This window comes from Silene latifolia, chromosome 9 (genome assembly GCF_048544455.1).
Source record: "Silene latifolia isolate original U9 population chromosome 9, ASM4854445v1, whole genome shotgun sequence".
NCBI classification, from domain to species: domain Eukaryota; kingdom Viridiplantae; phylum Streptophyta; class Magnoliopsida; order Caryophyllales; family Caryophyllaceae; genus Silene; species Silene latifolia.
Genome location: NC_133534.1, coordinates 28,297,470 through 28,321,911, shown reverse-complemented (window position 1 = coordinate 28,321,911; position 24,442 = coordinate 28,297,470). Strand labels below are relative to the sequence as shown.

General features: G+C 39.1%; 1 protein-coding gene across 1 annotated transcript; it reads left to right on the top strand.

Moving 5' to 3' along the window:
* Window positions 1-4,087: 4,087 nt before the first annotated feature.
* Window positions 4,088-9,750, top strand: LOC141599469 (phospho-2-dehydro-3-deoxyheptonate aldolase 2, chloroplastic-like). Its single transcript, XM_074419484.1, has 5 exons — window positions 4,088-4,666; window positions 6,954-7,231; window positions 8,007-8,283; window positions 8,636-8,881; window positions 9,286-9,750. Exons 1-5 carry the CDS (start codon window positions 4,208-4,210, stop codon window positions 9,550-9,552), a joined length of 1,527 nt encoding a protein of 508 aa, XP_074275585.1. The 5' UTR covers window positions 4,088-4,207; the 3' UTR covers window positions 9,553-9,750.
* The last annotated feature ends 14,692 nt before the right edge of the window (window positions 9,751-24,442 follow it).

Sequence of the window (24,442 nt, the reverse complement as noted above, 5' to 3'; positions counted from 1 at the left end):
TCTCATCATTTAAATCGTACAATTTGTCCATCTAGCTCTTCATTAACCATAGAGATAGTAGTTAAAAGGTCTTATATGTAGTAAATAAAAAGTCTAATAATTTGGATTATAAAGCTACTAATAATATTTTTTAGTGGAAACCATAAGATCATGTACTAAATTACAAAAATAAATTCAGAATTTACTCTCATTATTTAAAATTTAAATCGTAAAATTTATCCATATAATTCCTCATTAGTAATAAAGATAGTAGCTAAAAGGTCTTATATGTGGTAAATGAAAAATCCAATAACTTGGATTATAAAGCTTCACAATTTCTCATATTGTTACTTTTAATTTATTTCAAAACCATCTTAAATATTGTAATTAGCACACTTGCGAAAAAGTGAAAAATATGGTGTATATGTGCATGTGATTCAAACGTTCATTGTCTTCTTAAAAGTAATCCATATTTCTATCTTTTAAGATTTTAAAATTTTAAACGTTTAATAAGTTGTATAGTTAGTTTTGTAATTAAGATGATGCTTATTTAATTTTAATTTTAATTTTAACTATCTCAATAATTTGCAGATTATTGATTGTGAGGAGACTATTAAAAAGTGGAGATTACATGTTTGGATCTAAATGTGAAAAACGAAAACATATTTTTTACTCTTTTAGTTGGCCTACAAAGCATCACCATTCATCACCGGCGAGATTCTCTATTTTACATGTATATTTTTGATAAAAAGAATAGATTTTGAGGAAAAGTTAAATTAATAGTATCTATTTAACTTTATTAAAAAAACCTATTAGATATGTAACCGCGATCTTGGAGTGCTTTGTTTATCGACCTAACGATGCAGCCGTTTTTACCTTAATTATTTATGACGTACATCATAAATACATAAAAATAACAAATTTGTAAAAAATTTAAACAAACATTTATAGTTATAAAATTAGCTACATTAAATTGTTGACTACAAAATATTCATGAATAATATTAACATGTATTAAAATATATGAAAATAAAATTCAAATTAAAACTTATATCTATATTACTATGATCATGAAAAATAATGTAAAAGAAGTAAATATTTACAAATGTTTGGTTTATAGCTTACTCGCGATATAAAAAAATATTTTATATTTTAGTTAAAGATGGACGTCAACAAAAGCAAATAAATGGGACAAATAGAACAAGTCCGCGATTTTCGCGGGTACAAAACTAGTTAAATCGATTAAACCTTAACTAAAATGGAATTAGGCAAAAAAGTGGTAACTTTGACTACAAGTAAGGTAAATATTCAAAAACTAGTTTAGATCCCGCGCAATAAATGCGCGGTATTTATAGCGTTACTAATATAGACTTCGTGCAATATATGCACGGTATTTATAGAGTTTTACTTTTTAGTATATTATTTATAGAATTTAAATTGACAATTCATTTATTTTTCATTTTTCCGCTTAACGTATTTTGATTAGAGAAATAAATAAAAGTTTAAATCGTAAGAAGTAATAAAATGAGTATTTTTTTTTAAATTTTTTTTTGTTTTTTTACCGAGAAATTAATGATGTTAATTTACAAATATTTACTAATATAACATATTTTTTAACTGTAAATTTTTATCATAAAAAGTCAATGAATTTTAACAAATATTTACTAATACCATATTTTTTAGCCGCAACGTCTTATCATAAAAAGTCAATAAATTTTATCAATAAGTTCTTTAAAAAAATAATTTCCTTATCCTAAAACAATCTGAGATAAATTTGATGTGCACAATATGAAATATTAAATGTTATAAATATTTAAATACAAAGAGTATATCCATTTATAACTTATCATGTCCACACATATAGTATATGCTAAAATTACCAAGCACTATTCTAGGAAATTTTTTTAGGCGGAAAAAGTTATAGTTTCGCCTATTCATTTAGTAAATAGGGGATAAGAGAAGCATAAACTAAGGAAAAATGAAATTAACAACCAAAACAAGGAAATAAATATGAGAAAAGGAAATATACCAACAAAGAAGAAAGGAAATAAACTTAATTGAATTGATTTCTTCAAAAATCTAAGAACAAGGTGAGATCCAATTTTTCTTCCAATTTTCTCTACATACCCAATTTTTGATCTAAAAATAAGTGTAATGAAAGTTGTTCTTACAAGATTACCCATTTTCTATATATATCATGGGCTTAAAAACATCAAAATACAAGCAAATCTCAAAAATCTAAGAACAAGGTGAGATCCAATTTTTCTTCCAATTTTCTCTACATACCCAATTTTTGATCTAAAAATAAGTGTAATGAAAGTTGTTCTTACAAGATTACCCATTTTCTATATATATCATGGGCTTAAAAACATCAAAATACAAGCAAATCTCAAAAACCCGATTACTATTCTCAGCCGTGTAACGTTACACCGGCCCCCCTCAGTTACACCGGTTGGAAAATGGTTACACCGCCCGCCTATAAAATTGCACCGGCTGACCAAAATTGCACTGCTCCTGATCACAATGCACATGCTAGAGTAAGGAGATACACCGACAAGGCTAAATGAGATGCACCGGCTACCCTTGAGTTGCACCGCACCTGATCACAATACACTGGCTAAAGCAAGGAGATACACCGACAAGGCTAATCTTAACCTTTGGCTTCCAAATGTTGATCGGTTTTGCATGGAAAAGCGTGCAACACTACAAAAAGCTTAGCAAACAATCCTGTGAGACTCATTTAGGCAAATTAATCACAAACTCGAGTAATAACCGATTAGATGCACCAAAATTAGAACTAAAGCAAGGATTTTTGACATGAATGAAGAGCTGATAACGTAGTTATTAATTACCTTATGAGCAGGCACTTACGAGGGAGGACTCGACATCCAGATTCTTCTATGACTGCTCTGCTTATATGCTATGGGTTGGGGGCGAACCCGACAACTTGATGGTGCCCATGTTAAGTTCTTGAGAGGTATAGCCAATCCCCTTGGGATTAAGGTATGGAATAAGGAGTAAGACTATCTTTACTTCCATACTTAACCCGAGTCTTAACATAAATAAGATATCAATTTTATTCTTAAAAACTCAATTCACATTGTTAGCTTCTACTCCCCGGATCTGGGCTGCTTGTCGTCGACCTGCCGTCTGGTGGGCGGCTCGACTCCCCATATCACGCTTCTGATTTATGCCAGCGGCTTGTCTGCCGCCGCTCTTTTGCTACCTTTTCTTGTCACCTCTTTTCTTCTTCGCGCGTCGCCTTGGTGATTACGGCTGCTCGCCTGATGACCATCATAAATATGTTTCCAAATATTTACGAACACAAAATATTATAATGTCTCAAGTCTCAATCATATTTTATCCAGGGCAACCAAACTGTATAGAACAAAACATAAATAAGTAATTGTATTATTGATTGTTTGGGTAAATAATTTGAATGTCTATTATCGAAACTGATTGTTATTCGCAAATAACTTGAAAACAACCAACCCAAATAACTCGACCCGGTACAATCTAGCCCAGCCAAATTCTACAAATCTCAACAACTCGAATCCAAATTAACCCAACCTAAACCTAACCTGATTGACCCGTTTAACAAGTCATGCCATACTAGCTAGACCTGACAAATCGGGTCAACGGGGCGGGTTCGGATCGGGCCATCTTGGGTCGGGTTATTTCGGGTTTCTCAAATTTTCGGGTTAGCTCGGTTGGGTCGGGTCATTTCGGATTTACGGGTTTGTTGGTTGGGTCTGTTCCGGGTCAAGCGGGTCAGATTATTTCGGGTCGATCATTTTCGGGCCAATAATTAAGAGAGAAAAAGGCATTTCAAGTCTTTTGAGGTCAATTAAAGTTATGTTTATCGGGTCATTTTCGGGTTTAGTAGTTTCGGGTTGGGTCATTTCTGGTCGGGTCTGTTACGAGTATATGAAAGCAAAGGTTATTTTTGGGTCGAGTCGGGTCAATCCGGTCTTCGGGGGTCATTCGGATGCGGCAGTTCGACTCTCAAGTCAATCGAGTCAGGTTGATTTTGTCAAGTCAAATACTAGCCCACTAGCCAAGTTCCACCGTCTTTTAGTTTTAAGTCCTTATCCTATGTTGATATTCTTATTCATATTTATTTTCAATTATACAACCCTTTTTCCTCCCACACAAATCCTCCACAATCCAAACACCGCCTCCAACAAACCAAACAAACCCAAAAACAGAGCACACAAAAACCATCAAAAATGGCGTTTACAACAACACCATCATCATCTCTAACCCCAAAATCCATAATTCATCACAACATCTTCACCCCATCATCATCATCAAAACCCCATCAACCCAAATTCCGTATTCAACCAATCAAAGCCTCAAAAACACCACAAACAACAAACCCGAAATGGTCAATTGACAGTTGGAGATCCAAAAAAGCGCTTCAACTTCCTGAATATCCGAACTCGAACGAGTTGGCCTCGGTTCTCAAAACCCTGGAATCGTTTCCCCCAATTGTATTTGCAGGTGAAGCAAGGAAGCTTGAAGAGCGTATTGCTCAAGCTGCAATGGGGAATGCTTTTATTCTTCAAGGTGGTGATTGTGCTGAGAGTTTTAAAGAGTTTAATGCTAATAATATTAGGGATACTTTTAGGGTTCTTCTTCAAATGGGTGTTGTTCTTATGTTTGGTGGTCAAATGCCTGTTGTTAAGGTATTTTTTCTGGTCAAAGTTTGTTAATTTTTTCTGAGGTTTTTGTTATTTTTTGCTAATCATATGCAAAATTTGTTCTTTGTTGGTTTATTTGATGTTTGGTGTGGAATTCTTCATTAGATAGTTCATAATTTTGTTGATATTGATTTATTTATGTTCTATCATGTGCAAAATTTAATCTTTCTTGCCTAAATTTGCAAAAAATTTCGGTGTTTTTGGTTATTTCTAGTTAATCATATGGATTACAAAATTTGTTCTTTATTGGTTTATTTGAGATTATTGGATGTTTGGAATAGAAATTTCATTGGGAACTTCTTACAATTTTTCGTGATATTGGTAGGCCTCCGTCCTGGTCATTTGTTTACCTTTGGTTTTGGCACAAGGACCAAGGAAAGACGAGGGGGTCATTTGTGTGTGACAAATTTGAACTTTGATTGATGAAATTTTCTCGTTGGAGGTAGTTTTTTGTGTTGTTGGCGAATCAATTGAAGCTTTGGGTTGATGATTCTGTGTATAAGAAGAGAAAAAAGTTCAGCTTTATGCTTGGTAATTTCATCGAATTTTTGTCCGTATGGCTTTAGTAGTAATTTTGGTTCCTCAGCTTGACGATTATAATATCAATTGTACTCGTAACACCAGCAAATAAATTTTCGGTAGAAGTTTATGCAAATAAGCCCCGATTGTATAGCAGTAACGAAAACCTACTGCTGTTTTTTGTTCCTGTTTAATTGGAGAAATTCTTATGTACATCCCTATACCTCATTATTCTACCCCGTACTCCCTAGCCAAAAAATTTAATCAACAATTGTTTCAATGAATAACAAAAAAAAATCTAAGTGGAGTAAAAGGAAGCTTTTTAGCCTGCATGGCGCTGCCGCGCAGGATGTATGACGACATAGTAAACCGGGTTTGACTGGGAATATTCTTACTAATTGTTTCAAATTTATCGTCTATCTGGTGATCTTTGTGTTGATTTTTTCATTTGCTATCAAGAAAATACCATATCTTATGAGGAGATACGTGGATGCATGTGAGATTGTAATTTGGATGAAGAAAATACCATATCTTATGAGGAGATTGAGTTGGATTTAATCATGGCATCGTGTGACTGTTGGTGGTTTGTTGGGACCATGGTTAGTTGATTACCTTAGCTTTCATAATAAATTCAAGGACAACTCTTAACATTAGGTTTATGTCTATAGCTTTCTGACATGTCTTACAATTTACTATCGCCATCGCATTTATATTGTCCCTTTTTTTTTACTTTGACGATTAACTTTGACCTTTAATCTTCCAAATATGTGAAGATAAAATGATAAATTTTCATATTTTTTAAAAATGTTGTACTCCGTAAGTTGGTTTACTTTTAAGGCATTCCGGATCCTTAATTCTATTTCGGTTTTTAAAAAAAAAAAAAAATCGTTTTAGTCTTTTCTCTCGATTTTAATTTGAAGTTTTTATAAAAAAAATCCGGAATTCGATTTTAAAACCCCTAAGTTTACCTTGATTTTTCATTACATTTTCGTTCTCCCTTTTTGTTTTTCATTTTCCCTTTTTATTCGCATTTTGAGGCGTGCGTTCACCCATGGACGGTTCGAAAGGATGATTCATGTCAGCCGACCCCAAATCATTTTGGGATTAAGGCTCTGATATTGTTGTTGTTGTTGTTGTACTCCGAAAGTTGTAACTACGAAGTTATTGAATAATATGAGAATATAACTGTCAAATTTAGCCATTATATATGGAATGGAGATAGCCATAAGAGTGTGATATTGATTATTGAACAACCAAGTTTTCTGTTTTTTTTTTCCTATAGGCTAGGGCGCTAGGCTGTATTCGGTACTGAAATGATATTAATATCAGAGTGCAAAAATTATCCTACTTTATCGCAAAATTTCAATTGGATATGTTGTATGTAATGTTGTATTCTGTATTTGTACCTTCAAAATTTAAAGCTTGTTTTGTTTCGTTCAAGAGTCTACTCAGGTGGGATTCGTTGATTTGAGTGAACATTAACCAGCAGTGCTAAGCTGTAGCTAGAGACCTGCTTGCATCTTGTGTTTGACTAGTACTTCGAGAAGAGTGGAGCTCGCAATTATGTTAACCTTGTAAAATTCGATGTTTTCTCTTCCATGTTATGGTGAACTTATTTATCTTGATTTCTTGCTGTTTGGCCGTAGTGAGTATAACCTCTTTCAGATTCTTGTTGCTATCTATTTGCCCGTAGTCAGTATAGAAAAAGAAAAATGTTCGGTAATTGAATGATTGAAAATGTTTTGGTATTTAGGTGGGTAGAATGGCTGGTCAATTTGCTAAGCCAAGATCAGATTCGTTCGAAGAGATAAATGGTGTTAAGCTTCCGAGTTACAGGGGTGACAATGTGAATGGTGATGCATTTAACGAGAAGTCGAGAATTCCCGATCCCAACAGGATGGTGAGGGCCTATACCCAGGCTGTGGCAACTTTAAACCTTATTAGGGCCTTTGCTACTGGAGGATATGCTGCCATGCAAAGAGTAGCACAGTGGAATCTTGATTTTACTGATCACAGTGAACAAGGGGACAGGTAATTCTCTCTTCCAATTATTCATCTACTTTGGAATTCTTATATTCCAGATTTTGTGCCCTTCAAATATTCCTATATTCCGGATTTATCTGGTATATTGTATAAGTGTATAACTAGTTGTATGCTTTCGATCATTTTAGAGAGCATTCTATTTCTCTTTTTATCTACTGAAAATGGAATCGTAATTTCTTTTACATTCGTTTGGTTCGGACGGAAAGTGCCACTTTCCGTAAGAAAGTGCAAGCAGGCTAGGAGTCCCCACACTCATTCTTCAACACACAAAACATGCCAAAAAAAGGAAATCGAATTTATTGGCAGGGCCGGACCAAGATAGAACGAACACGTTACTTTTGACTTGAACAAAGGGAATAGCATTTGCTTCACTTGTCACTTTGTGTGTGTTTACAAACAGTACTTGACTTCTTTACCTGCATTAATAACTTTTTTAAGCCATGAATTGGAAATATGTCGCTTTATAATGTCGTAACTGTTGTTATCTTGGCAGTTGATGCAAACATCTTCAATTATCTGTTGAAATAATAGCTTCTGTGATGTCTTTGCTGACCAACACCTGTTTTTCTTAATTATCTTTGAACAATGAAATCATGTGTTTAAAAGTGAAATCTTGATGGGTTTTTCTGACGTGTGATTTCTTTTTCTCCCTTATCGATTTATTCTGATTCAAGTGTTTTTTTGTCTGTCTTTTTTCTCTCTCAGAAAAATAATTAAGAAAGTTGACTGCGTTTGTTTATACATACTTGGTGTATTTCAACAGGTACCGTGAATTGGCCAACCGAGTCGATGAAGCTCTCGGTTTCATGGCAGCTGCTGGAATTACCCCGGATCATCCTGTTATGAGAACAACAGAGTTTTGGACATCTCATGAGTGCTTGCTATTACCTTATGAGCAGGCACTTACGAGGGAGGACTCGACATCCGGGCTCTTCTATGACTGCTCTGCTCATATGCTATGGGTTGGAGAACGAACCCGACAACTTGATGGTGCCCATGTTGAGTTCTTGAGAGGCATAGCCAATCCCCTTGGGATTAAGGTATTGAATGAGGACAAGACTATCTTTACCTCCATACTCAACCCGAGTCTTGACATAAATAAGATATTAGTTTTATTCTTAAAACTCAATTGACATTGTCAGCTTTTCAGTTTATTGCTCGACTTATAAAGAATTCAAAACCCTGTAGAATATGTAAGATCCTTTTCCTCGCTCACAAAGTCACAAGACTGAATCTCAAACTCATGAAAATCCTTCCCTTTATCCTTCCTGCCAGCCAAAACCCCCACCCGCTCTGGGCATGGACACTCTTTTGATATTGCGATAGAGGCGGTCTGATTTATGTTTTTCTTAGCTTTTTGATCTTGACGTGGTTAAATGTTGTGTCATTCAGGTGAGCGATAAGATGGACCCAAATGAGCTTGTTAAGCTCATTGACATCTTAAACCCTCAAAACAAGCCTGGAAGAATTACAGTGATCACGAGAATGGGAGCCGAGAACATGAGGGTAAAACTTCCCCATCTTATAAGGGCAGTTCGGGGTGCTGGTCAAATTGTGACTTGGGTTTGCGATCCAATGCATGGAAACACCATCAAGTCTCCTTCTGGACTCAAAACACGCTCCTTCGATGCTATCAGGGTATGTGTTTTAAATTATTATATTTAGGGTGATTCCTAATTAATTTCTTCTATCTTTCTTCCAATTTCACCGTAGAACGCGTTGATAGATGCTTTTATGATTTTCTTTTCTAGTCCTTGTTCCATATTAATACTACAGTAGAATTTGGTGGCCTTTGATAGGCGCAACTGTTTTGCGAAAAGTTTCTATCTTTTGGTTCAAAATGATGCATCTATGTTCATATCATGTTAGAATGTCAGATTCGCGACATGTAGTAAAATTAGTGTGTAGAAGTAACAAACCGAGGATTGATATGTTCATTATGTTATGACAAATCCTTTTTTGTAATATTAAGATTTTTAAGGATTCCATACGCACATTTTACAACTCCTTCTCTAATCAATTTGTTCTACTTAATGGTGAAGGCCGAGATTAGGGCATTCTGTGATGTACATGATCAAGAAGGAAGCTATGCTGGGGGTATACACCTGGAAATGACGGGTCAAAATGTCACGGAGTGTGTCGGAGGGTCACGTACTATCACTTACGACGATCTCAGCTCTCGATACCACACACATTGTGACCCAAGGCTTAACGCGTCTCAGTCTCTGGAGCTTGCATTTATCATTGCAGAGAGGCTTCGTAAAAGAAGACTAGGAGGACAGCGCTCTTTCGGCAGTATTGCCATCTAGGTTTCCGCTATTAGTAAATTATCGAGTTTTGAGTCGCTGTATTTAAGCAAATAAAAGTTCTGTGTGACTGCATTTTTAATTACGTTGGTATTTACTAGGTGTATGTATGTCTGTATACTTTGTGGAGCTATTTCGTATCATCACCATAGATACTTTGTGGAGCTATTCTCGAAAATACAAGCTTCCATGTGTTGTGAACTTTCGAGCAAACCCGAGTCTTGTTTGAATGGACCTGACCCACAATCTTATGTAGACCTAAATTTTAGTTGGCCGGGTGAGAATAAATCCGAAAAAGGCCGTGGGGGCAATTGGTGGTGGGGAAGAAAGCGGGTGAATGATGGTGAGTGGATAATCAAACAAGGTGAAAAATATTGAAAAACAAGATTGGTGATGTACATATTTTACTTGTTTTTTCATAATATTTTCACTCTTCCTTTCTCTATACCAAAAAGAAAACAATTTTTTATCTCTTCTCCATTCCCAAATCATAATGTTTTTTCTTCAAATTCTACAATTATGAATCTCAAGTCTCATAGTATTATTTCATTTTACTTGTTTTTTCATAATATTTTCACTCTTCCTTTCTCTATACCAAAAAGAAAACAATTTTTTTTCTCTTCTCCATTCCCAAATCATAATGTTTTTTTCTTCAAATTCTACAATTATGAATCTCAAGTCTCATAGTATTATTTCATTTTATCAATAAATACATTGATTTTGTTTTTATTAAGTTTATTTAATGGTTATTTTCTTCAATTAGGATGTGAGGATAAGGGTTGGTGGTGGCACGGGAAGGGGTGATAGAGGTGGTCGTTGAGGTGGTTGGTGGTGTGAGGGAGGGGAGATGTGAGAGGAGAGTGGGTGAAAGAATTGAAAAAGGTAAATGTGAAAACGATGTGCTATCATTGAGTAAATCATATGCATATGAATGAGTATAATCCATTGAGCAATACTAGATAATGTAGATATGTGTCGCCCATAGGTTTTCGAACATACAAGCTTCCATGTGGTGTATCTTTGGGATGTTAGTAATTTCCTTACATTTTTAGTCCAAGTATGTTCACCATTGGTCTTTGTGGCAAAATTTTTTGTAAAGAAATGATCGAGCGAAACGAAGGGAGTATGAATGTTTAGAGATGGCAATCCGGGTCAGGCTAAGGCGGGCGGTACCGGCACGGGTACGACATGGCACGAATGAACAGTACTGACGGCATGGGCACGACACGAACGGGTTGGGGGCAGGCCGCGACTTCGTTTTTTTGGAAATTCTCGTGCCCAGGCAAGGCACGACCCAAGCACGAAGGGTCCGACACGAATTAGGCACGGTCCGAGATTTGGCCCGTTTCTTAATTATTTAGTTAAATTCCTTTTTTTAAATATCGTTTTTTAATTATTTAATTAAATCTAGTACATTAAAAATACAAGTAATCAACTAATCAAGACATCAAGTACATTAATATTTAATAAAATATATATTTAAATCATTAATATTCATTATTTATATAAATAAAAAAGTAAGGGTATTGGGTGAGTGGGCCAGGCACGGTACGGCTCATGTGTCCCGCAGGGCAGGGCAGGCCCGAGCACGAAACTGGGCGTGCTAGAAGCGGGACGCGACGGGGGTTTGGGTGAGTGGGCCAGGCACGACACGGCCAACCAAATATCCATGCCTAGGTCGGGCCATTTCTGGGGGATGGCACGATGGGTCGGCCCAGCACGGCTCAATGCCAACTCTATGAATGTATAATACAACAGCAACTCTCATATAGGACCGTCCTATAGCATAGAACTGACCCAAAAGGAGAGAAGCCCAATTATAAAATTTAATTTAATTTATATTTCAATTTTATTCTAACAACTCGACATTTTATGATGAAAATTAACACATTTAAATATACAAGTTATCAATCTAAAATTTTAGGTTATCAAAATAAAATATTTTTTACCAACTATTTGGGCTTTTGATTAATGGACTAGTCTTATAAGTAAAATGATCTCACACAACAATTTGTGATAATACAAACTCACCAATTTTAGATTTAATACAAATACTTGTTTAAGACGATCACACCCGTCTTAAACAAAAAAAAGGTCTAACAGTGAGGAATTATAAGGAGTTGCTTTGTTCATAAGAGAAATTGTTGTTCTTGGAAAGTAGTTATTCTCACGACTACATATTTCATAAGAATAGGAGAAAATGGTTTGGTCAGACTTTTTCACATGAATTCTCGCTTATCTAGAAGGCCTGGGTATCAACTTTCTTCATTATGAAGGATTGAAGTTCATAAGAAAATGTATTACGAAAAAATAGACTAAGTTAGGGAGTATTATACTGCATATATAAAACATTAAAAACAACGTATTACTTTAAAACGCTTAAAAAAATGTGATGATTTACTATATACAAAAAAAAAAAAAAAAAAAAAAAAAAAAAAATCACGTAACATCCAAACCACCCCACCACCAATAACATCGCATGCTACCATCCTCTCTCCCGGTGTAACACCCCCTCATACCAATGTATCTTATCAAGAACTATCCTACCATGAAAGGCTGTTACCATCTCGGTTGCCTGAGGTTAGTATATCAAAAACAATAATCCAAAACAACTTTATTAAAGTATAAAAAGTTTAACGATTACATTATCTCAGACCAACTCAAAATAAAAGTGTAAGGACCCCAGTACAACTGAAATCAAAGACAGCTAAACTCGTAACAGCGGAAGCTAGACTCGAAGTGATGACTCCCCATGACTGTCCCATAGCTAAACATCTGCATTACCTATCATAATCTGCTCACCATTCCCGAATGGATCACCGCAGGTTTTACAAAACAACAACACGGGATCAGTTACCGCATAATTAAAATAAGATAAATATGATAAGTAATCAGTTGATCATCCACCATCCCCGATCTCCGAACTCACACAGTAACCGACTACATACCGAAGTGTGTAGCCCTGCCAGATTACCCATCGCAACAGGTAATCATCGCCGCCAGTGGGGGACCGCAGCCAATCCCCACCTAAATCCCGCTCATCAACGAGCGATAACTCTGTCCTTTAATGTGCACATCCCCTCCCGTGGCGGGTTCCACAGAGGGCGAATTAGGGCGTGAAGCCACTCCCGCAAGTGACTCCACCACAACCATCACAACACCACAACATCACAACCACCACCACAACACCATCACTCCGATGATCAGCGGATAACAATAATCACAATATAATCACATCTTAATTCAATTAACAGAGACTGAGTAAGGAAACCCTACCTTTTCGCAATCCGCTATGCTGCAATCAATCATACAATATGCATAACAAATACCACATCGTCACCTACAACAATGATAATCAACAATCAACACACATATGATCCAAACCCTAAACCCCCAAATTAACCCAAACTAGAGTTTGTTAACTTATAAGAACGACAATAAATCAATAAGGATAAAACACTTACTACGACGATTGACACGGAATAAAATGCTAGAACCCACAATCGACGACCTTTGCCTTGGAATTGATGAAGATGATTAGAGGAGAATGAAACGTAGTTTATATTTTGGAAAAAATGGCTTTAGAAACTGACGAACGATTATATATATAATCTCTAATCATTTTAATCAAAACCGCGGAAATAATACCCGTCAGGCCGGATACTCGGTCGAGTATAGAGTATACTCGGCCGAGTACCCTCTACTCGATCGAGTATTCAGCATACTCGTCCGAGTGTTCTTGGGCAGTAGCCAAACAGGTTACACGACACACTCTACTCGACCGAGGATAGGCCATACTCGGTCGAGTACCAGCCTATGAAATCCGTAGTATTACAGTCTTCCCTCCTTAAAAAGAACTTCGTCCTTGAAGTTCCAACCCAACCTATAAAACCTGGACACCTAACACTAAGTCTACCAACCACACTTATTTCCACAACATGACTCACGATATCGTCCCAACTATAGCATAGCCTCTCAATACTAACTCAATAATATTATCAAATAACCATATCATAAGTGGTGCCACCTCTGTCTTACTTCCATAACGCTCACAAGCAAACTTAATACCAAGACAATCCACCGGACAAGATCAACCATCAAGACGGAATGTTACATTCTACCACCCTTAAAACGAACTTTGTCCTCGAAGTTTACTCACACACATAAACATCCTCACACAATCCGTTAATACTATCGAATTTTACTCACACTCCTAAACATCATACTCCAACGAGCATTGCTATTACCTGTAATAAAATCAACCACAACACGAATTCATCCTTTACTCTACACCAACACTCAAACTTCCAAATGTATTATAACATGTACAACCATCAAACTCTTTTTTCCCTTTCCACTCCTCTTAAGATAAATGTTACGTCCTCGTAACTCACTAATACTAGGTGCTTTGCTATACCTCCCATAAACCTCATTATCACCGCATGTCAACGATAACCCACTATAACTTTAAGACCTACAACAATTCCTATATCCAGGGCTCTCTTTCTCTAACAGTTCTTGTGCCTCCAATTATTCTGTACTCACATAACATATTTCATAAAATTCTCAGTATAACCACCACTCCATCTCTTCCACATTACCGCAAAACAACATACTTCTATATACTTATACACTCATCTCCACGATCTTAGCTCACAATCCACAATTGTTACACATACTCACATTAAATTCTCAAGTTCATCTCTTTTATTACCACAAAACTCACCCTTAACTGAATATGATACTAACTCCCAAAACTCCGTACTCCCTGTCCCAAGAAAAGGTGTTAAACCACCTATAGTTCCAGTTCAATACCACACATGCTCAACAATTCTCTTGCCACAACTATGTTCACCAATGCCTCATCTAAAATAAGATCAAAAGTACTCCACAACCTCTCTCAAATGTGTCCCATTAACAGATTATTACATACCATGACAACAACAGAACCATACCCAACTCTCTTTTCATATCATACTCTATAAAAACCAACAGAACCATACCCATACCGACACCGGTAAGAAACATCGGGAAACAAAACAACGGTTTATATGCCCCGACCGACACTGACAGGAAATAGCAGTAAACAAACAACAATCTATGACACCACGAAAATACTCGTATCACCACACGAATTACCGTGCCCAGATCGCCACTCGAGACACAACAACCATATCGATAGCCATCACAACTTTTACAATCTCATAAAACTGACTGAGCACAACTTCCTTGACCACAGGACTTTCTTAAAAGTGCTCTAATAGATCACGACGCAGCATATTACACGGAATCACAGCCACCAACCTTATGAATATTATCCATACCATGACTCGTGAGGTCAGAACCTCACACAAACATATACACATATCAAGGACCCATAATCAAATATAACTAGCCAATCCTGATTACGTAAGTTACCACTGGATAACGAATATCTCCCATCCGGACTTAACTCAGGTGCCCTTCATAACATATCCTCTCATACACACAAATATCACTACCCGGCGTACGTAACATGTCATCAGTACCCAACTACGAGCGAACACCTAATATATCCACATCTTATACTCCGTCACACCCATACATACTAATCAGTCTCCACAAAAACAACCTCTTTTAGAACGACTAACTTCCCTATTTAACCTCATCCTTAACCACTAGACAACATTATGACACCACCATCTCCCATGCAACTACTCTTTTACTATTAATTCTTAATATAACAATTCGTTTCCTCTCTTTGGTTATCATCCCAAATAACGAATATCAAATCCATCAACAAAATTCTACCTCAACATTATTTCCAATTCTACCTTTTATTGTGTCGTCACCTAACTCTCCACCAAAATCTCATATCGTGTCAACACTCTGCCAGCTTCTTACTCCCTTAATACCTCGAAACCGAAGGCTGGCATGTCGTCCTGAACTCCTATATAACTATTAACTCACATCCTCTTATAGTGCTATCGTGCATTTCCATGATTCCTTACTTTCATGTCCCATAACTGTGGTCAACGTTCTCTCACTTACTTCCGTCCAATAATACCGATTAATAATTCATCTACTTCCTTCTCCTACCTAACCCTTTTAGTAATCTGATTACCTTCTTGTTACTCCACGACTCAAATTCCATTAATTCATATCAATATCTTCTCAATCTTTCTTATCACTTATCCCTCATCTCGCTTCTCACACACCCTTGTCACCATCAAGTCCACACACTAACGGTTACTCTTCAATTGGTCGTATCTCCCTTTCGTATCTCTAGAAACCAAAATTCACCTCATACCGTTAGTTGTCCAAAGTATTACACACTAGGATCACCTCTAGATATTCCAAATTCCCAAACTCGACCACTATCTATACCCATCGCGGCATAACTCGATCTCATTATGCACCATTCGTTTCCATCCCTCTATAACGACCTTTCATCACATATATCCCTAGCCAACAAAATCCTAACCGTCTGCCTCCATAAATCCTTACACATCCCAATATGCCACTATTCGTATCCCTCATCTCAATCTTTAATTCTCACGTTTCTTTACACTAACATTACCCTGCCCATATACTCTTACTTTTATATTACACAACACACGACTATAACACTCACCATATTTCAAAAAACATGTTCCTAGCCTCATTTAGCTCATCAATCTACTATTTTCTTGTTTCACTATCCCTCACAACCACATATAACTCATGTCCTTTATATCCAACACCTATCCCTCATAAGCCGGCATTCTCCCTATCATAGAATTTGGTAACTTACGTATCAAGACCGTCACATATATAAAAGAATGCTTTAAGACCCAAAACATACATGTGTACCAACCCTATGACTCAAAACAAATGTAAGAACATAGCCATCGACTCAAAGTGACCGCCCAAAGAGGTACTGATAAGTAGCATTTTAGTCGTATTTTACCCCGCATTTATACCTTATTCCGACTCGATTTTGTGTGCTTAAATGTCTAAAAAACTCATTTAATTACTAATTTATAATAATTAGTTTTATCAGTTTATAATTAATAATTAATTGTATTTATGTATAATATTAGTACTATTATTATTATTATATTAACTTAATGTGCAGGCAAGACGGGAAAGTGAGGCGGAAGAGCAAGACGGGATTATGAGAAGAAATGGCGGAGGTGAAAATAGGCTAAATCATGGGAAAATAAACTAAGGAGCAGCTGCTAATTTCAGACGGTCTTTGCTGAGCTTTTACTACCACCTCCGGCCACCGTGGCAGCCACCACCCGCAACCACTGACCACCCTTCACTTCCAACGTCACATTCCAACCACCCACGACCACCATGGACCACCGCAACAGCCACCACGAACCCTTCTTCCACCCCTAGCCACAAACATACAATTATAACCTTTTCATGCACCCATTTTCAACCACCACAACAGCCACCTTCAGCCACCGTGGGAACCACCCATCACCACCAATAACATCCTCCCACTTCCAACTTCACAATAAAACCACCCATCACCACCATTGATCACCGTGGAAGCCACCACGACCTTGTCTTCCACCCCCGTCCGTAAACAATGCAAATAAATCAACCTATCTTCAACTCCACCTTCTAACCACCTCCGGCCACCGTGGACATCACCTACGACCACCATATCAGCCCATTATCACCTGCCCATAACCTCCATCCACCTACAACCACCACGGCGGCACCAAACCACCACAGCATCCCGTGTTTCCCTCCTCTGTGTAGCACGCAAATGCGCCTTCAATCTTGCTCCATCCATGCATGTGCCCGGCGATCGACATCCCAACCGGCAGCACACACACTCAACTTTCCTCCTTTTTACTCAATGTCTCGCTACCGGCATAGGCACCGGCATAGGCACCGGCAGCCGGGCTACCGGCACGCAACACGCAATTCAACATCTCGCATCAATTCGCGTTCTCTCTACCGGCAAACCGCCTGCCGGTGTACCGGCTCCCACACACGCCTTCTTTAATTCTTCCCTTTGCTCCATGGTCTCGCTACCGGTGCCCAGGCCGGCGGCCGGCTGGCCGACAGGGTCCCCTGCTCTGCTTTTTCCCTGTTTTCGATCGTTCGATGTTGTGGGCTTTTGTTTTCACGATTGATTTTGGTGTAGCAGTAGTATTAGTTATTAGGATTATTATTATTGATTATTATTATTATTATTATTAGTTTAATAGGATTATTATTCTTATTATTAGTTTATTATTAGTAGTATCAATTAGCCTAGTAAAAAAAGACACCTAACATATGAGAAATTAGACACTACCTTATAATTTAGATTAGAAATTAGACTAGCTTAGTTCATTCTCCCCTCTCAATATTGTAGAACCCTAATATTTCCTCTCTCATTTTCATTCAATAAAAAGTAATCTTTCTTTAATTATTAGCTTAATTCTTCCTTTGTTTATGCAAGTTCTTCATTTTCTCAATAGTTTACATTTAATGTTTGGGTTGTATTTGGAAGACAAGAAGAAATTCATCTTCCATTATTATCCAAGTTGGTTCCTTTCCTCTTTATTGGTATTAATTCTCATCTTTTGTTTACATTTACTTCAATTGTTTACATTTCTTATGTTGTCTAATCATTATTCATCTAAAGTAGTGATCTTTATCATGTTTACAATGTTTACTTGTGTTTTGTTGCAATTTATTGTTGAATTCTCACCCATGAACATGTGTGAGTAGTCTAATCTAGGGTCTAGGGGGGAATTTGGGTAATTAAGGGGATGGATTTGGGTTGTTAACCTTTTGAATTGGGTGATTATGTGGTTTATACTCTTAATGCATTTGAAGTGTTTGTGGAAATGCCTCAATGAAAATTGGACATTTCATTAACATGTTTGGCTTACCTTGGTGCATTGTGCTATTAGATAGTTTTAGAAGTGTTTATCGATGAGTTTTAATGAAAGTTAGAACATCTCTTTGATGCATTCGATCCGTCTTGGTGCTCATGCTATTGGGTAGTCTTTATGCTTTATTTGTAGCTAGTTCTTCTCGATCAAGTGACAACTTATTGAGGAGCTTAAGGTGACTAAGAAATTAGTCTTAAACCCTTGACCACTATTATTACCCTTCTCTTGTTAAACCTTATTTCTCCCCCTAATTGCCCTTTGTGAACCCAAAGACCTTAGCCTTCCCTTATTAATTAAAAAACAATTTCATTTAGTTTAAATTTTATACCTTATTGCATCTTAGTTTACAGTTTAATCAACCTCTTACTTTTGTTTGACTAAAATAGGACTTGAAACGGACTAAGTATACACCCCCGCCATCTTTATGTTCGACACCCTAATTATACTACTTAATTTGGGTTATTTATAAATTGTTATTGATTGGGAAGTGACGGCAAAAACCCCTACATCAAAATGGCGCAACCTATGGCTCTAGAGGAAACATGCTAAGAAGGAATGGGAAGTTTCCTAAGGAAAACTCCTCCAACTCCGAGACAAATGACAAGCTCGACTTACTCACAAAACAATTTGAGAAGTTTCAAAGAAATCAAGTGCACCAAGCCGCAACCTCACATGGGGCACCCATGGAGGAAGTGGCTCAAGTCTCAAGTTGTGAACTTTGTGGAGGAAGTGGTCACACATATGACTTGTGTGCCAACAATTACAATGGTGTCTACGATGAAAATGTGCAAGAGGTTAACGCTTTTCAAAGCTTTAACAACAATTCAAGACCCACAAGACCACCTTTCAACAACCCAAACGTCTACATTCCAAATACCAATTTCTACCACCCAGGTTTGAGGAACCACCCCAACTTTAGTTACAAAAGTACCAATGTTCAAAACCCACAACATATTCAACCACAAGCTCCAAACAATCCACCCGGTTTTGCTCAACAAAGGGGAATATTCCCCAATCCAAGACCTAATCCCGGGAATCAAAACCAATGGCCAAACAACAATCAAAACCAAAACTATGGGAATCAAAGCAACCAAGGATATCAAGATTGTGGTGGAAATCAAGGCAACCAAGGGTTTTACCAAGGGAATCAAGTGAACCAAGCAAACCAAGGATTTGGGCAAGGATATGTTCAAGGGTTTCAAGAACAAGGTCAAGGATCAAACTTCAACAACAATGGTCCTAGAGCTAACTTCCAAGGGGGGCAAAACAACAACCAAGGTCCCAATGCTCGGTATGACTATGGGTTCCCTTTACCCATAGCCAACCAACCATATCAAGAACCCCAAGGTGAGCTCTCTCAAGTTGAGCTTTTGAAGATGATAAAGAACATGCAACTTCAACATAGTCAAGAGATGGCAAATTTTGCTAAAGTAACTCAACAAGAACAAGCAAACTTGAGAGCTACCTTCCTTAAGGACATGAGGGAAATGGAATCTAGGATGGCTTCTCATGCTATGGCTAACCCTCAACGGCCGCCCGGTAGTTTGTTGGCCCAAGGACAAAGCTCCAAGGATGCCTCAAATAGCCACCATGCTCATACGGTAGTGCTAAGGAGTGGTGTAGAGCTTGAGGACCCCTACAAGGACCTTGCGGTGGAAATTGATGAAGATCCCAAGGAGAATGAATTGGAAGTGAATGGTGAAGAGTAAAGCTCACCCATTGAACCATTGGGTAAAGCTAGTGAAGACAAGAAAGGGAAGAAAGCGTGTGAAGATTTGTCTAGAAGGGTAATTCGAGAGGACAAGGATGTTGATGGGTATGTTGAAGACCTCTCTTATGAGGAGGAAGCTATTGAAGAAGTACCTTTGCAACAATCTAAAAAGGTAACAAGGAATCGACTCCTCCAAAGGTATCTTCAAATTCCCAACTTGTTCCTAAAATTTCTTACCCTTCAAGAGTCGTAAGAAGTAGGGAAAACCTTAAGTATGCCAAGTTTTGTGACATGCTTGAGAAACTTGAGGTTACCTACCCTTTACGGAGGTGATAATGAACATGCCAACCTACTCAAAATTTTTGAAAGATATTTTGACTAAGAAAAGAGTCTTGGGTGACCAAGAAATAGTGGCTATGGAAGAGGCATGTAGTGCTCATATCCTTAATAAAATGCCCACTAAGCTTGGTGACCCGGGGAGCTTTTCAATCCCATGTGTAGTTTGTGGTATGCCCATATCTAGAGCTCTTTGTGATTTGGGAGTAAGTGTAAGTGTTATTCCTTTGAAGGTTGGCTCGAGGAGGACGCCTCACCTTGTTGGAATTGCCAAGGTGGGGGTTGGTGGGTTTGAGGCGCGGTGTATTGTAGGGAGGAAGGAGTGTCCATTCTGCGGTCTCTTGTATATACACGTGGAATATTAGAAGGAGGTTGGTAGGTGGGTGGTTCTTCTTCAATATCAAGGAGGTAGTAATCCTTGTCCTTTTCAATTTTTATTGCTGTGACATTGGGGAGCGGGATTGAATTCTTGTAATTGATTTGCCAATACTCCTTGTCGTCAATGAGGTTGGTCTTAAGCCAACCAAGCTTGGTCCCCAAGTAATGCTTGGTCAAATAAGTGTCCCCGGGTATCCAATTCATTGTAGAAAGGTCTACCGGACGGTACAAATTACGGGCAATACGGGTGATGATGTCACCCACATGTATCGGGACTTTTTGTCCCGGGGAACTAGCAATCTTAGACAAATGAATGGCAAGGTGGTGAGCCACATTAATTCTGAAGGGGGTGGGTTTTGTAAACAAGTAGGACCCCAAAATTTCAAGTTCATTGGTCCGGAAAACCCACGACTCATCCACCGCTAGAACAGTGCATCCCATAAATCGATGCCACACCCGAATGACGGGGTTGTGGCAACTCATTGCGGGCCTTTTCACTCCAACTTTATCCTCTAGGCCGGAAATTGTTTTCCACACTCGGGAATAATGAAAATCAGCGGGTGGGTTATGTGATGGGGCATTTTCCAACCCAAACATGTTAGCCAACCGACCCAATGTAATATTGTGCTCCCGGTTCATAAGGCGGAAACTAAGGGTGGCCACTAAATTTGTTTGTCGATGCTTTGTAATCCGCAAACTACTCAAAAATTCCCAAGTGATACGGGGGTAAGTATATTCATGCATTGAGTACATCCCCCGCATTCCTACCCCGGCAAAAAGAGCCTCCGTTTCCCTAGCTAACCCAAGGGCCGACAAGGACGGATGATGCAAAAACTTAGTGGGGGTGAGGGGATGATTTTTGAATAGAATAAACTTAACCTTTTGAGTTTGGGTGGTAAACTCAACCGTAGGAAAATCTGGATCGGGATTAGTGTCACTTGCGGCTCGAGCAATCAACTCCGCTTGATCCCTTGCTACGTCCGCTCTTGTTCTTCTTCCCGACATTTTGATGATTAGAAGTGATTTGGTGAAGGTTGATTGAAGTTTGGTTGAGATTTGAGGGAATTAGGGAGAAAAAGGAGGAAAAATGAAGGAGGAATGAAGGAGGAATGAGTTGAAATGAAGGAGGAATAAGGGTTTCACGGGTTTTAATTTGGGGCTGGTCGATGCGTTTTGCCGGTGAGTGAACCGGCAGCCGGTCTGCCGGCTGAGCACCCCTTCATTTTTTCAATTTTCGTGAATTTTTCCTCAAGACATTTGACCTCGCTACCGGTGGACGGACCGGCTGCCGGTCCACCGGTAGAACACTCCCCTCACTTGAAATTTTCCTTTCCCAGGTGTGACCTGCCGGTGAGCCGGCTGCCGGCCTACCGGCAGAACACCACTCCACTCATAAAATCAACTTCTCAACATTTGGCATGAGTGCTCTGCCGGTGAGCCGGCTGCCGGCCTACCGGCAGAGTACTCCCCTTCACCAAGTTTCAATTTTTCTTCAAGCCTTCAGGTGTGTCCAGTCGGTGGGCCGGCTGCCGGCCTGCCGGCAGAACACAACACTGCTTCAATTTTCAACAAAACAATTTGCTCTCGGTGCCGGTAGGATCACCGGCTGCCGGCCTACCGGCAGAGCACTACATTCAGCTCTTTTTCACTTGTTTTCTTCCAACTTGCTCAATTTTCTTTAACTCGGAATTCGAGATTTTTCGTTGACCTTGGGATTCGTGTTTTCCACAACTACGCCTGTTCCGGGTGTAATTCCAGAGCAGTTACTTGTTACCACCCGTGCTTGTTGAATGACGTCTTTGATTGAATCCTCCTTTCGGTCTCCTGAAACAATGAACAAACTGAGGGCTCGGCTTTCTACCGAGCGAACTCACTCCGACGCTCAAGTCAGTAAACTTAAAAGGATTAAGTTATGTGTTACTTGGCGAAGTATGTATTGTAGAGAGATAAGGAAGATATTACCAGATTATGAGGTATTTTTGGTTATTTTTCGGATCCCTTCCTCAATGAGGGTTGAGGAGTATTTATAGACTTTCACCTTTTGTCACGTAGTGGCCAAGTGGACAAGTGGCTAGCAGGTGGAAAGACTGATCTACCCTCGGCCGAAGGACCCGTGGCAGGCCGGCGGGCCCTGTTGACTCGCCGCCGAGGGGTCTTGGATATGAGTACGTGGATATGTGCCCCGGCTGGCTAGTTGTCCTAGCCGAGGCACAAGAGACATGCTGACAGGCTGCGTCGGTTAGGCTGTCTAAGTCGTTGACTTGCTGTGGATATCTTTGACCTTGCTCAATATGTTGACTTGGTCAGCGGGTGCAGAATATGCCCCATCAATTTGCCCCCAGCGTAGTCTATGCTGTGGTATGGACCTTCGATGAGTGCTGAGCGTATTCTGCGCAAAAAAAAAAATTCTGCCCCGACTTCTTCTACCTCGGCTTGGTTCTGCTTAGGCCGTACCATATCCCCCCCCACATGGATGTGTAATGGACATCAGATGTGGAAAAGAAAGTGGCACTGGTCGAGACCGAGGTTGTGAGTGCCGTGTGCTTTTGATTGCCCCCAGCCGGTGCTGCCAAGCTTGGTTGAATCAGCGGGCCGTTTGGCAAGTAGATACCAAGGGGTGTGTTGAAGAAGATATGTCGATTGGCATTCTGTCAAGGAGCGTGTTGAAGAAGTTTTGTAACTGTTTGTCGATTGACCTTCCATGGCTGCATGCTTGACATGTGTCCCGTTGCTGATTGGTTGACGCTTCATGGGCTTTGTCCTGATTGGTCGGATTGAGTGGGCTTTGCCCTATAAATAGGAGAGTTAGCCCTTGAATTTGGCCTTCCAAATTCATTTTCTCAAAAAATTTCTTCTTTCTAGCCCTCTTTGACGAAAACTTCTCTCTAGTTATCAGAATTGTTACTTCGGCGCAGCACTTTTCTTCAAGGTAAACAAACAAATTTTTCAACTTTTAACTTTTAAGTTTTTGTTGTGAACATGTCTTCTGCTGATGCCGGTCCTAGTAACCGTGCGCCGGGGGGTTCCCTGTCGCGTCTTGATGAGGAGGAGATACTAGACGCCATCCCGATAAGGTCTGGGGGCCCTAGGTCTCCTTCTCCCTTAGTTGATCCAAAAGCTTTGGAGGATTGGGAGGATGATGATGATGTTGATGATGACGGTGATGATGTTGGAAGGACTCGTCCTAATGAGGGGAGGCAGTACATCATGGATCACGGCGACGCCTGTAAGGTCTGTCCTGACCGTGCTTGGACCCATAAGTTCGCCAGTTGTTCCGGCGAAACACTTTTCGAGGGCCATTTCTACTTCGGCAGGGGATACAAAATTGTTATCCCTGAGGAGGGTCAGGCCGTCTGTTGCCCTCCCCCGGGTTGCACCGGCGTATACATCCGGCACCTGGAGTACGGGCTCCGGTTTTCGCTGAATGAATACGTTATAGCCATCTTTAGAGCCATGAACGTCGCCGTGGCCCAACTGCACCCGTTGGCGATTAGGACTATAGTCGGCTTTGTGTGGCTCTGCCTCTTCAAGGGGGAGGTCCCGACGGTTAATTTATTCCGTCGGCTTCATCACCTTCGGCCGTCGTTTCCTGGTCGCGTTG